The sequence below is a fragment of the Anabrus simplex genome, chromosome 1 (assembly GCF_040414725.1).
Source record: "Anabrus simplex isolate iqAnaSimp1 chromosome 1, ASM4041472v1, whole genome shotgun sequence".
In the NCBI taxonomy this organism is placed as follows: domain Eukaryota; kingdom Metazoa; phylum Arthropoda; class Insecta; order Orthoptera; family Tettigoniidae; genus Anabrus; species Anabrus simplex.
Window position 1 is genome coordinate 1,017,693,226 of NC_090265.1, and position 13,368 is coordinate 1,017,706,593.

At 38.0% G+C, this 13,368-nt stretch overlaps 1 protein-coding gene across 2 annotated transcripts in view; it reads right to left on the minus strand.

Annotated features, from left to right (window-relative positions):
* Window positions 1-13,368, minus strand: part of LOC136857904 (probable ATP-dependent RNA helicase DHX34) — a 330,161-nt gene that overhangs the window by 20,637 nt on the left and 296,156 nt on the right. For both annotated transcript variants that reach the window (XM_067136960.2, XM_067136959.2), the window contains one exon: window positions 9,378-9,523. In XM_067136960.2, the coding sequence (XP_066993061.2) occupies window positions 9,378-9,523 (146 nt within the window). The remainder of the gene's footprint in view (window positions 1-9,377; window positions 9,524-13,368) is intronic.

Genomic DNA, 13,368 nt, shown 5'->3' on the forward strand with positions numbered 1-13,368 from the left:
TAGGCTTAGAATTCCAGTTTGCCTACCATGATAGTAAAGTAGTTTATTATTCATTTGCACCTTGATAATATTCCTGTCAATCCTGTCCCAAATTACATTTAGACCCAAATTACTAATCTTTCACATATTTATGGTTTCATATATGTTTGTACATCTATGTATCAGTAAACCATATTCAAATTTTTGTCCAAACACTCATTTGAATCACAAAGACACTTCAATGTACCAAGGACAGCATGAAAGTGACTAGGAAAATTTTCCAAAACTAAAGAATGTATGTGTGAGTGAGAATGGGTAAAAGAAGAAAAGTTGTGGTATTGTTTTGTACAAAGGTATACGCTTAAAGAGCACAGGTCACAGGACTAATACCTTGCTCAATCTGCAAGTTAAAGGTGGAAAACTTTACAGATTAATGACCCTAGTGAGTACAAGTAATGAAAATTTAATTTTTACTCCCAAGCATTGCTGAAAATAAACTGAAAATAATTCTCAAATGAAGCATAATAGGCCGAATTTAAGTGCAATATGTGGGATAATGTATCAAGTGGGTGTGAATGATAGGGGTTTCACTATAGTACTGATAACGCATATTCTGATAATACTGAGAATAATCTAATAACATCAGAAGTGAACAAGTGTTATTTTTCTAAACTTAAGCTTCACAAGGCTGAAGTTCAGTCAACTCTTCTGACCTTCTAACAGTAGGTGATTTGTATCTTCAGTAGTAGTAACAGTTTTTTAAATTTCGTGTGGCTATTTCTAGCTGAGTGCAGCCCTTGTAAGGCAGACCCTCCGATGAGGGTGGGCAGCATCTGCCATGTGTAGGTAACTACGTGTTATTGTGGTGGAGGTTAGAGTTATGTGTGATGTGTGAGTTGCAGGGATGTTGGGGACAGCACAAACACCCAGCCCCCGGGCCACTGGAATTAACCAATGAAGGTTAAAATCCCCGACCCGGCCGGGAATCGAACCCGGGACCCTCTGAACTGAAGGTCAGTACGCTGACCATACAGCCAACGAGTTGGACAGTAGTAACAGTAGAGAAATTGTGAACCCAGTAGCTTTCATTTGGGAAGTAAAGTATTCTTGCAATTTATCTTCCAAAACTGAAAGATGTTTAGAGATGTGTCACAATATTTCACACAGCAAAACTGGGTGCCGTAAGCAAAAAAGTTTGAGAGAGTGAAAAAATTATCCAACTTGAAGATATCAATATCAAAAGATTATCGAAACTTTACAGTCCAGTGCAAATTTATTAGAAAGAGTTTCCTTTTTAATAATTTTCCCAATGTTTGGGCAACATTATTCTACATACTGTCAATTCTTAGATACCATGCTTTCTATGTATTGTTTGTTCGTTGCTTGACTAGTGATTACTCTGCACGGCAAATGTTTTATTTTAGGAGGGATGTATTCTCCTTGCATGCAAGGCATTCATTGCATGTGTTATGATAGCACGAAGAACTGTGTGAAGTACGATATGAAGTTGTTTCAAGTCAAGTACTAACAAATTCATCTCTCAGAAGTTCAAAGGTTCTGCGCAACTGCACTAGTTACGTTGATTGACTACGTGTGGTACTGGTGTAGCCTCGCCATCTAATCCACTGTGGATAGAAAGAGAGAGCAAATTGGAGAGTTAAGGACGTAATGCATTCAATCTTTAAATTGCATATTGGTGGCAGACAGTTTTGAAACTCTCCGAATGATGTCGCTGCAATGGAGATTTTGTCAACATCCGTGTGCTACCCTCTGCCATCTGTTAACAACTTGGAGAAAGTCGGCATGTTCAAGCTTAAAGTGAGCCGAAACCACGTATTACCCCACACCGAGAACCCAACGTGATGAAAGTGACCAGTGCAATTGGGGTGATTTACCTCCTCCAGTGCTTGAGTAGTGGCTGACTAGTGAGTTCATTCATTGTGTGTTTTGTTCTTTCTTTCATAATCTTCCCTCAGACTCACCAAGGGGTCCCACCTCTACCACCTCAGGGGCAGTGTCCTGGAGCGCGAGACAATGCGTCGGGAGATACAACTGGAGAGGAGGACCACTGCCTCGCTCAGGCAGCTTCACCTGCTATTCTGAACGGGGGCCTTGTGTGGGGATGGGAGAGGGAAGGAAGCACCCGTGGCCTTAAGTTAGGTACCATCACAGCATTTGCCTGGAGGAGAAGTGGGAAACCATAGAAAACCACTTCGAGGATGGCTGAAGTGGGAATCGAACCCACCTCTACTCAACTGACCATCCGAGGCTGAGTGGACCCTGTTCCAGCCCTCGTACCACCAAGGAAAAGAAGAAAGGAATAAACTTCATTTTCGGTGAAAGATGAGCATAGGAGGATTTACCTGGAAATACATTATATTATTCTAGCACAGTTAGAAATAGCTTCTGTTTATTAGGAGATTTGTCCTTCACTGAAATGCTTGACTGTAAGAAATTTTTAATTTTTTCTGGCAATTTTCCTGAAGAGCAATTCAGTAAATTGATTGAAGTCTATGGAAAATATTTTGACATAGTATCACTTAAATCCGAATTGAGGGCAATGTTTACTTCTGAACACTTCAAAGATAAGGCTCCGGGTCAAATCCAGAAATTCCTATTGACCAATGGTCTCTACAGAGGTCTTCCCGAGCTTTATAAGTCAGAGTCATTTCTCTGCATTAGGAATGATGTCTATGGAAAAGGATCTCCTTGTTGAGATGAAATCACATGAGGACTTCTGCAGTGAGGTCACCAAGGAATTTTGCAAAGCAAATCACAGGGTCGAGTTCACCTACTTGTAATTAGGGTGAGTAGAATTGGAATTTACTTAAATACAATGTGCTACTGCATGGTTACTAGTTGCATGCCTTGGTGGCGAATCCAGGATACGCCAATGATTTTAGGAGTACATTTATTAGCATGTGTTGTACTTTTGAGGAATTTTGAGGTTACCTTGCGAGATTTGTAACATCTGTCTTCAACGGATACGACTTCCAAGAAGAGCACTGTAATTGTAACATTATCAAAGAATACTTTTTACTCTTAGTTTTTATTTTCTTTGAATTACATACCAATTGTTATGTTAGCACACTCAAGTTTCTCATTGTTCATTGTATGTAAAGATGCTGGCATGTTATGACAAAAGATTGTTTAAGCTTATCATTACAAGTTAAAATTAAAGATTCAAAGTTTTCAAATACTGTTGATTATGCCAGGTGGTTTGCCAACTCCTTGAGATTTTGTTTTATGCATCCTGCCACATTTACTACAATTCTCAAATACATCAATCCCTCACCTTGAACCGTGGTAATATAAAGAGATGTATGGTTATGGGCTAAAAACCAGCAGAAACTGTGACTGCCACTATTAATTCATTACGAGTACCCCAAATAAACCTGTGAAACGAGCACACATGTACAAAGAATATGTACCTTACGACAGGAGGTACACACACAGACCAGGAACAGGTACTGTATAGGCTGGAAACTGCGTGCTGCATGTCAAGCCTTGCAATAGCTTACTTGGCAGGGGCGCGGTGAGAGTTGTGATAGTGGACAGTGTTTAAAAGTTCGGATCCCATGCAAGTATTATTTATTGTTTTACAGCCAGATGACTGGGATGTGACAAGGTTGTATACTTAATAGTTTCCACAGACTGGTTTATTTATTAGGCCCTGAAAAGGACCACTGGTATGGTGGTATATAGTATGGAGCTGGGTAGGAAGAGGTTAGGAAACATGTGACAGGATTTCAGTTACCTACGTCTTTTAATGCAGCACCTTCTCAAACTGACGACTTCCATGGTCAATACAGCGCTGTGCATGACGTTGTAAGGACTGTCTGGCATATTGCAACATCTCAAGCGTAACAGATTGGCATGCCTCGATGATGAGCTGTCTAAGGTGACCAGGACTGCTTGGCTTCTGTGCATATACCAGTTGTTTTACATAGTCCCACAGAAAAAACCAGGGGTGCACGATCGGGCAATCTGATGGGCCAGGAGACAAGTTCTCCCCTTCCTCTCCATTTATCAGGATATGTCACATGGAGATGGTTCCGGATGACCTCCACTACGTGCAGTGGAGCTGTGTGATGTTCAAACCGCATCCTGCAGTGGTCAAGGAGAGGTACGTTCCAAGAACGGTGGTAGGTGATCCTGGAGAAATCGCAGATAGCATTCTCCTGTTAGACGCCCCTCAAAGAAACGTGGACCAAAGAGGTGATCACTAGAGCTAGGAAATTTAAGAGATGCATCTTAATTCTTTTTCTTTCTATTAAAATGCCCAAATTAGCTTGTCTTGCAAAGAAAATATAAAATGATCACCCCTAACTGTGTTTTAGTTGCACTTACTTACACCTTTTCTCAATGCTAGTAACTTTTTTGCAACTCTACTTAATGTCGGCACCTTTTCCCACTTGTTTAATACTTTTTGGCTCCTTTGCCACATTTTATTCTTAAAGAAATTAAACAAGTAATGATGATGATGATGATGGTTACTGGCGCGCTTCTTGTGAACAATGCAGTTACGCGCATGTGCATGTGATACCACCGCCACCGAAAGTGAACACAGAAAACATTTTGAGTTACCCTAGTTGTAGAAACAAACCGCCAATAAATATCTCCATTATTTCTCAAGTCAATGGTCTAATTTATCATTACCTGTCTTATTCAGAGCAGCTGTTAGTAAGAAGGCCTGAACCAGACTGACCGCCAACTTCCACTGAGGATATCGCACTTCCAGAAGAAGAATTAAATTTTGCTTGTGATAGTGTGGACTGAACTTATGTCTTGATTCATCAATATACCTGCCAACTTTTGAAAAGTGCTATCAGTAAAACTCACGCGCGACAAAACATCTAACAATTTTTTACATATCCTGGCTTGACAAAAATAATAATACTTCTGGGCTACAAAATACTATACTGTAATTATGCTTTAAACAGGATACTTCAATGAAATCATATCTACTTACATCACTGGCCAATGATTTGTAGATGAACATAACAATCAAGAAGAAATCCACGTTAAACAGCAGCAGGCATGGCGAATATTAGTTTGGAGCATACATAATAGGACTTCCTTGATAAATTAAGCAGATAAACGATAATTGAAAAAAGGCTTTACACAATAAAAATTGTTTAACATAATGCAGGCAAGAAATAATATACACTGCAAATCACACGCTAGTTCGACTTTAAAGTCATAGTTGTGGCCTTTTTCTCTCTCTATTCGTTTAGTCGATTCCGACTCTCCGTGACCCCATGAACTAAAATACGCCAATTTCTTCTGTCCTGCCCTGTCTCCCAAAGATTTTCCAAGCTGAAATTTAGTACTTCTGTGATGCCATCAATCCATCTCATTCTTTGCTTCCTGCAAAAAGCCCTGAGAAAATGTTTTGTCATAACAGGGTCTTCAAAATATAAATAGACTCCAGAGATTCATTGGACATGGATGATCTGAACTCTGTTCTATTTTTCTTCACAAGGCTGAAAACACGTTCGCATTCTGCATTGCTATGGGGTATGGTGAGAATAGAGAGCATTACTCTAGAAATTTGGTTATACTTAAGAAGTCCATCGGCTCCACGTATACTTGATATTTGTGCTCAACTGGAATCATTTGCAGTATCTTAATTTTCAGCCAAAGTGTCATCTACATGAAGAGCTGTGAACTGCCCCTGAAGCTCTTTCACCACCTCATCTGTAGTTTAATTCTCTTCCTTGCATAACATGATAGGAAACTTTTCCAAGAAAAAACGAATGGAAGAAAACTGTGCATCTTCAATTTTGTCTAACCTAACAACTTGAGCATGCTTTAACACATCATCCTTGAGTGGAAACTAGTTGATGATGTAGTCTCAGGCAGTAAAAAAGTAGTTTCTCACTGATGAAAAGAAAAGGGATTCATCTGTATCCTGGAGATCATTCACTATGTTCGAAGTCTGATTGCCAATAACTAACTCATCATCACTTCTTTGATTTTGAATCAAGTTGTACTCTACTTCAAGCTTCTGACAATTTTGGTCTTAACAAACTTGGTGAACAACTACTTTAGCAAATCCATTAGAAGTTCTAATAAAAAGTGAACTTGTGTGGAAGAAGTCAGAAGGGGAACAGTGAATTTGTCAAATACAGGAATAGTCACATGAAGGAAAGTGCAAAAGGCCTTGTTCAAGTTTGAAGATAGGAACATAAACAATTTTCCCTCGCGTGTTGTAGAAGAAGTCTTACTTTTTAGGATGGGTTTGTCACATTTGGAAAAATATGCTATTCTTTTAGGGGCATGTGTAATAGCAGAATCAAGAATTCTCTTCTGATACTCTTTGGATCCACTTTGTTCAACTCTAGGTATTCTGAAAAATGTCAACCTTGTGGAAATGTTTCGGGTACACAATATTACTTCCTGTTTGAAGAAAGAAAGAAGCAGATCCCACTGGACCAGTAGTCTATCCAAACATCTGCCTAAAGATAACCACCTAGTACATACATGCTTCAGAATTCTTTTTGCCTCTTTATTGTGCACGTTCTGAACTTTCTGAAGGTGTTCTTTCCTTTTGACACTCTTCTCTAAGAAATAAAATATATCAACAAGGATCTCATCCAGTTTAAGTGGTAATCTTCCAGCACCTTTTTCAGCTACTAAATTAATCAGGTGGCAAATGCAACCTATGAAAGCAATACCTGGTTGAACTTCCTTCAGAACTGCTGAAACCCCATTTTTGTGTCCTATCATAACAGGAGCATTGTCGGAGCAGAAAGCCACACAATTTTCAATTGGTATGTTATGAGAATTCAGCTGTGATAACATCAGGTTACCTATGTTTCACCTGTTGAGTCCCCGTCTAATGCTGGTATGGATAGCACAGTGCTCACTACTTTTTCCCGCAGAATATCATAGAATGTAACAACAATACTGTATAACTGCTTCCGTCTGTTGCCAAAGAAAATGGTCTGTTCTGAAGGCACTTAACTTCAGATGATGCACTTTTTGCCACTTTATTTACAATGCATATTGTTTTTGTGCGACCACAGCTGTATTTCTCTGCAACTTCTGATGTGGGAAACATCTTAAATAAAGCACCAGCATGATCAGCCGCACTTAAGGGCATGTTGTGTTCCACCAAAAATGAAGTAAACAGACACTTGTTTGCTAGTGGCTTTACGTCGCACCGACACAGATAGGTCTTATGGTGACGATCGGTCCTAATTACATCACTGTCAATGTTTCCAGACTTGGCAAAAAAAGGTGTTGATTTTCTTGTTACATTCCTTTGATTTAACGTAACTTAAGTGTTTACTGCACTTCACGTGATTACTTAAATAATTTCTTCCACCAGGTGCAATATTAATATCACACCCAATTCCTGTGCAAAAGGCAAATTTTTCTCCCTCTCTTGATTTTAGTATGCATGGAAAATCAACAGAATATGATTCTTTAAATACCTGGAAGTACTGTTTCTTGTTTGATTTACGATAAACTACAATAGGAATATAGCGTATGAAAATGTCAGAGAACAAATGTCTCGATATCTACTGAAACATCGAAAGGAACCTGGATTACTAAATGCCACATAAAATTATAACATAAACATTCAAGGCAGTCAAACATTTCATTAAAACATATCAAAGCACACAAAGTCTTAAACCATCAACTGAACACAACAACGCCAACCTCGTGACAAAGAATATGCACATGGTAAAAAAACATTCACACACGTGAAACAAATGTAATTCTTCTTCTTTATAATTTAATGGGTTTCACTAATAGCGGTATACCCAGTCACTGGAATGAATGTAATTAGTCCAAAGAATACAGGAAACTGCGAAACACGAAGTTATAACACAAAAACTCGAACACTTCTTTAAACTATGTCATAACCTTAAAAGGCCAAAACAATCAAGGAACACCAACTTCGTGAACAAAGAACAACACTAACGTGGTCAGAGAATATGGTTTAAATCACAAGTGAACGGAGTGGAATAAAGAATTGTGGAGCAGAGCCTGTCAACACCTAAGATTCACACGGAAGAACTGTTATCCCAGCTTTAAATTCAATTCCAATAATGACACAAACATCACACGGTTAAAAATACCAATCAAATCAAAGAATTATCGATTATTGTGGATTTGCCTTTGACCGATGCAAACAATCGATTATATGGAAGTGGAGTGATTATCGAATGTTAACGTTTCAAATTTTTATCCGCAAAGTCGTAAAACGATACCGTCCATCCGTAGAACCGTAAAATGCTGCAATTTCCGTAAATTTTACGGATAAACCATAAAAGTTGGCAGGTATGCATAAATAAGATTATAATGGAATTTTCTTTACCAAAATAAACATTCCCTTTGTTGTTCTTTTGCCCAAGTATTGTTGTTTAATTAGATATTACAGCAGTAAAAAGATTACTGTATGGTAGGGGCAAAAGTCATAGGCAAACATGAAGGAAAGTCTTATCCACACACACAAAGCAAGTTGCTGCTCTCCAGATGTTTCATGGAGAAGGTATATTTCCACCCAGCACAAATTAGGTAACACACTGTTTGATTTTGAACTAACTAATATTTCTCAGGTCAAATACTGTAACCTATACAATCAACCCAATAATACAATCAGTCCAAATGTAATATTGGTTTCCTCGTAACATATTCAATAAGTTGATATACTCCCCCAGTACACTGTACTGTAGTAATAATTCAACAGTGTATTAGCCGTCATTTCTACTGAGAAGCCTTGATCTCACTGGGTTAAAACACTTAATATTGATAATCTCCATCAGTAAAAAAGAAATGTTCATTTCCTCATAGGACCTTAGTTTTTGGAAAAAGAAAAAAACACTGATCCATTATTCAAACCATTTCTGGTCACATTCCGAAAACTGAACATTTTAGTTAGCACGGAAAACAAATAATAAATTCATATTTTCCAAATATTCCGTTGTATTTTTTCTATTCTTGCTCCCACTAATCATTCCATTTCATTATCTTACACTTTATCATCTACTCCTTGAATATTTTATGTTAACATGTCCATGTATTTGAATATTATTTTTGTGGATTAAAGCTCTTTCATTCAAATCTACCTGCAGATAAAATGTCCACATAAAATTTGTTCCATTTTAAACAATAACAAATTATGTCTGTCCTTGTCTCCTCTTTCTATTGCACCCTCTTTCCACACTGACCTGTCATTGTATTTATTCTATTATGTATTCCTTTTCGCATTCCTATCTCTGTAGACGATATAAAAAAATCTCCTGAATACTTGTAAATTTCAGACAAAATTAACGATACTCAAATCTTTCAGTGTAATATTCCTGTTAGCAAATATCTGAAGTAAATCCTTACTCTACTATTCATTTTCTTGACATTCTCAGCAGTCAAGATTGAGAACTAACCTTTCTGGTGCTTTGCAGGCTGACATGATGTAAGGTGCTGCAGTTGTTCAAGAACAGATAATGCAAGATTCATCTCACAGTATGGACACTGCCAATTCAGATTATTGAATGAATGACTCATCATATCAGTTTCAGTGTCAACAATACTGAAAAAGAAAGAAAAGAAGGATAAGAAACAAGTGTTTAAGGCAAGAAAGAACCATTCAACATAAAATATACTAAAACCACATAGTTCGCCTGTATCAAATACTGTACCATGTTTAATGCACAATATAAAACTCAACTCCTGATTAAATGCCTACAATTAGATAATACAGAATTGTGAAATAATATTGCCACCGATTAACTGAATATTTTTGGGTACACTGAAGATAGGCATCAGAAGTTATCATGAAGGAATGACCAGAAAACTTCCCACTCTTTGCAAGGTATGTGTCTTCCAGTGAAAAATCACATGAGATTAGTAAGGATAGTCAGCCTTAAATCCCCAGCCAAGACACAAAATGAACCAAGGTGGCATCAACAATCCCAGAAATAACTAAATTAAGCTGTAGAAAGTTAATTTTCCTGCATCCAACTTTCTCTACACAGCTATGATTCACCCCTGTAGGTGGGGGCAGTAAAACATGAGAGCATGGGTTGGTGACCACGGAGACTATAACTGAGTCTAGCATCGCTTCCACTTACTTATATCAGGCTCATCACTTCCATCTTTCCTATCAAGCCCCTCTTGGTCCAGTCTTGTTCTCTTCCAACCTCGATGATATCAGGTTGGCGAGACCTTGGGAGTCTGAATTACATGCTGTTCATGGCCCTTCTCTTTCTTTTGCTACCTTCATTCTTTAACGGGCCGAAGCTCTTCCATTTTTCTTCTGATTAGTGTTGAGAAGATGGTTACCCAGCAGTACTTCGTCTTAAAACAATAATCACCACCATCAATCCCCATAGCTCTGATTTCTTCACTATGTCAGTTTTCTGTCTCAAACTGTCCTACCATTGCTTCTACGATCATGTTCTTCAACTAGGTTGCCAGGCTGAGTAGCTCAGGCAGTAGAGCACTGGCCTTCTGAACCCAACTTGGCAGGTTCGGTCCTGGCTCAGTGCAGTGGTACTTGAAGGTGCTCAAAAATGACAGCCTCATAACCATAGGTTCACTCACTCCTGCAGGATAAGCATCTCCGCTTAAGTTTATCCAGATATTCATTAATTCATTTAGTTCCTATAGACTGTACCATTACATATTAGGAAATATACAAGTGAATTCTTAACATTAAAGATATTGTTATATGCAATATTCTATGTACAATAATGCTTTGTAAATGAAGCTAAGCTTGTAGTTCTACATGACTGTTGATATCATGATTACAGCCGTGGGAACTCCAATTTTATGTGGAACCAAAACCGCAGGTACATGACTTTTCATTTTAAAAATTCCACATGCATTAGTTAAGATTTGAATTGTGGCCACCTTGGTGGGAAGCCAGTGGCAACATCACTTGGCTATCATGCCCCAACCACTTTGTAAATAAAAGATATCAGAACAGTAAGTAAAAATGCACAAAAGAAAAAAATTGCGGAGGAGGAGGTAGTAAAAATGATGCATCAAGATAGATTTTCATTCAGAACATTTACAAGTTAATAACGGCATCAAAACCAGTATTTTTCCATTCAATCGCCAGTTCTGTACAATCCAGTACAAAGCAGGAGATTTTTAATGCTGTATTGAATGGACTGATGTGACATCTTTAAACTTATTTGGAAGATTATTATACCGAGTAGTACAGCTGCCCCTATTCACTCAGGTTTATGCAACCCGCAGATTATAACCTAACCTAAAACATTGACCTTGGCTACTCACAGCAATCTCTGGTCTTACTACGGTTTCTATAAGTCATTTATTCATGTCAACAAAATCGGCATTAACGATAAAATACCAAATGATTGTAAAGAATCGTGAAAATTACGTATCACAGAAAATTCACATACAGAGAATATGATGGCTGAATGACTAGAAGTAGTGTTGATACTCGTATAACACTGTCAAACGACAGCTCATGATAGCCAAGCATGCTTGAAGTTAAAGGAGGAAAGCTATGTTCGTTAGTCGGAGGTTCGAGTCCTATATAGGACGACTTTTTATTTCACTGTTAAACGTTCGAGTGAGTTGCGTTGTTGAAGACAAATCTAAATCATGATCAGCTCTCATGTTGCAGGTTCTGTTATGTTCATTTCTAAATAGTTCTTAAAAGAGCTATTTGCAGTAAAATAAGCTATTACCGATAGAGGTGCAGTGGGCTTGTGCATGGCCATTCGATTAATGAAGGAAATGTTCAAAACGACCACCTCCTTCGTTAATGCATATCTGAGTACGGTAGAGGTGAGTCATTCTTGCTCATTGCAGCATATATGGTGGAACCTGTCTGTACTTTGCTGTGAAGATTATTATATGCTGTTTCATGTGCCCTACTTATGAAGTCCAGTCGTTCTTCGAGTCGAACTTGCGCAACTGTTTGGTTGAATGTGTAAGTCATAATGCTGAGAGTAAGTGCAGTGCGCTTCATTCGTTGTAGCCATTTGCCATACAAGTCGCATGTTATTATTCCTTTCTGATGTATGGTTTCTTTCTAAAGGTGAAGAGTGACTTTTGAAACTTAAGGAAGTTAAACCTTAACTACGAATGCCTTAAGAGTATAGAAATAAAAATGAAGAGCTCGTAGCTAGATTCAAACTCTTAATTCATCGGGAAAGTCCCATGCTGGCTGTAATTAGTACCATGCAGCCACTCCAGGAGATGAAGAATAGGTCTCATATCTCCGTACTAATGGAATAATGTACGCTATTGCTTCGAAACTGATCTTGTATGCTACAACTTCTGAACTCCAATGTGCAGACATGTTTACTCTGCTGCAAACACCACAGTGCGCTAAAGAATCATGTCTTTCTTAAGCCCAGATAGTTGCAACCATTCCCTATGGGTAGAGGATGTACCTATTACTTGGTTAAATGATTTCAGCATTATGTTTCAGGTGATATTCACAACGAATTTGTCCATAGCCGGTGCTTAGACGGTGATAATTATTATGTCTGTTTATTATAAGTTCCTTAGAAGAATATCTGAGACTTCAGAAAAGTCAAGTCTTTGTGAAGGATGCCTAGAAGAGTACAAAATGAAAATTAAAAAAGGCATGACTCAATAATGTTTCGAACCCTCACTGCTCCCTGTAGCTTATCCACGTACATCTAACATACCTAATTCTGTGGAGCTACTTCTCGCTGGAATGTCTCTCTCTTACAACTCTGTATTCATGAGGAAAGCGAAAGTTCTCACTTCGTACAGTTCCTAATGTGTTACAGCCTTATTGTCCAGTTTTATGATTTTATTGAACGCTGCAACGGTAGTAATTACACGGCGTAAACTATCACATCTGCTGTACAGCATTTGCGTGCCATAGATTATAAAATACTGTGAAAAATGTGTTTCTATAAATTTTCTATGTGATGAGACTATACAAAATGGCGGTGAATTGACATGTCTGTAATTGGACGTAACCTATCACGTTTTTAATAATACCATAACCACCCTTTTCTGTCAAAAGAAAATGGCCTCTTGAACCAATCAGGTGTGCAATTCTCTACCAAAATGTAAAGGAGTGGCTATGGATTGTACAGTACAGTAACATTTCGTAAAAATGACTGGAGTAATGGACTCCACTGTACATAAAATGGTACAGTGTTTTTGAGATGGGCCTCACTTACTGCCTCTTGTACCATTTTTGCATTTTGCAGGGAAGTCTATATCGGACTAACTGCACATAAAATTGCTGTAAGATGTGTGCAAGATAGGACTAAGAGACATTTAATTCTTAGCTGGTTGCATGTGTTTGGAAATTCCAACAGAATATACAGTATATCGTGTATCAAGGCAATATTTTCAGTACTCTGTTCAATGAACATTTTATTTCTAGCTTGAGTTTTGTTATTTTTATTGTTA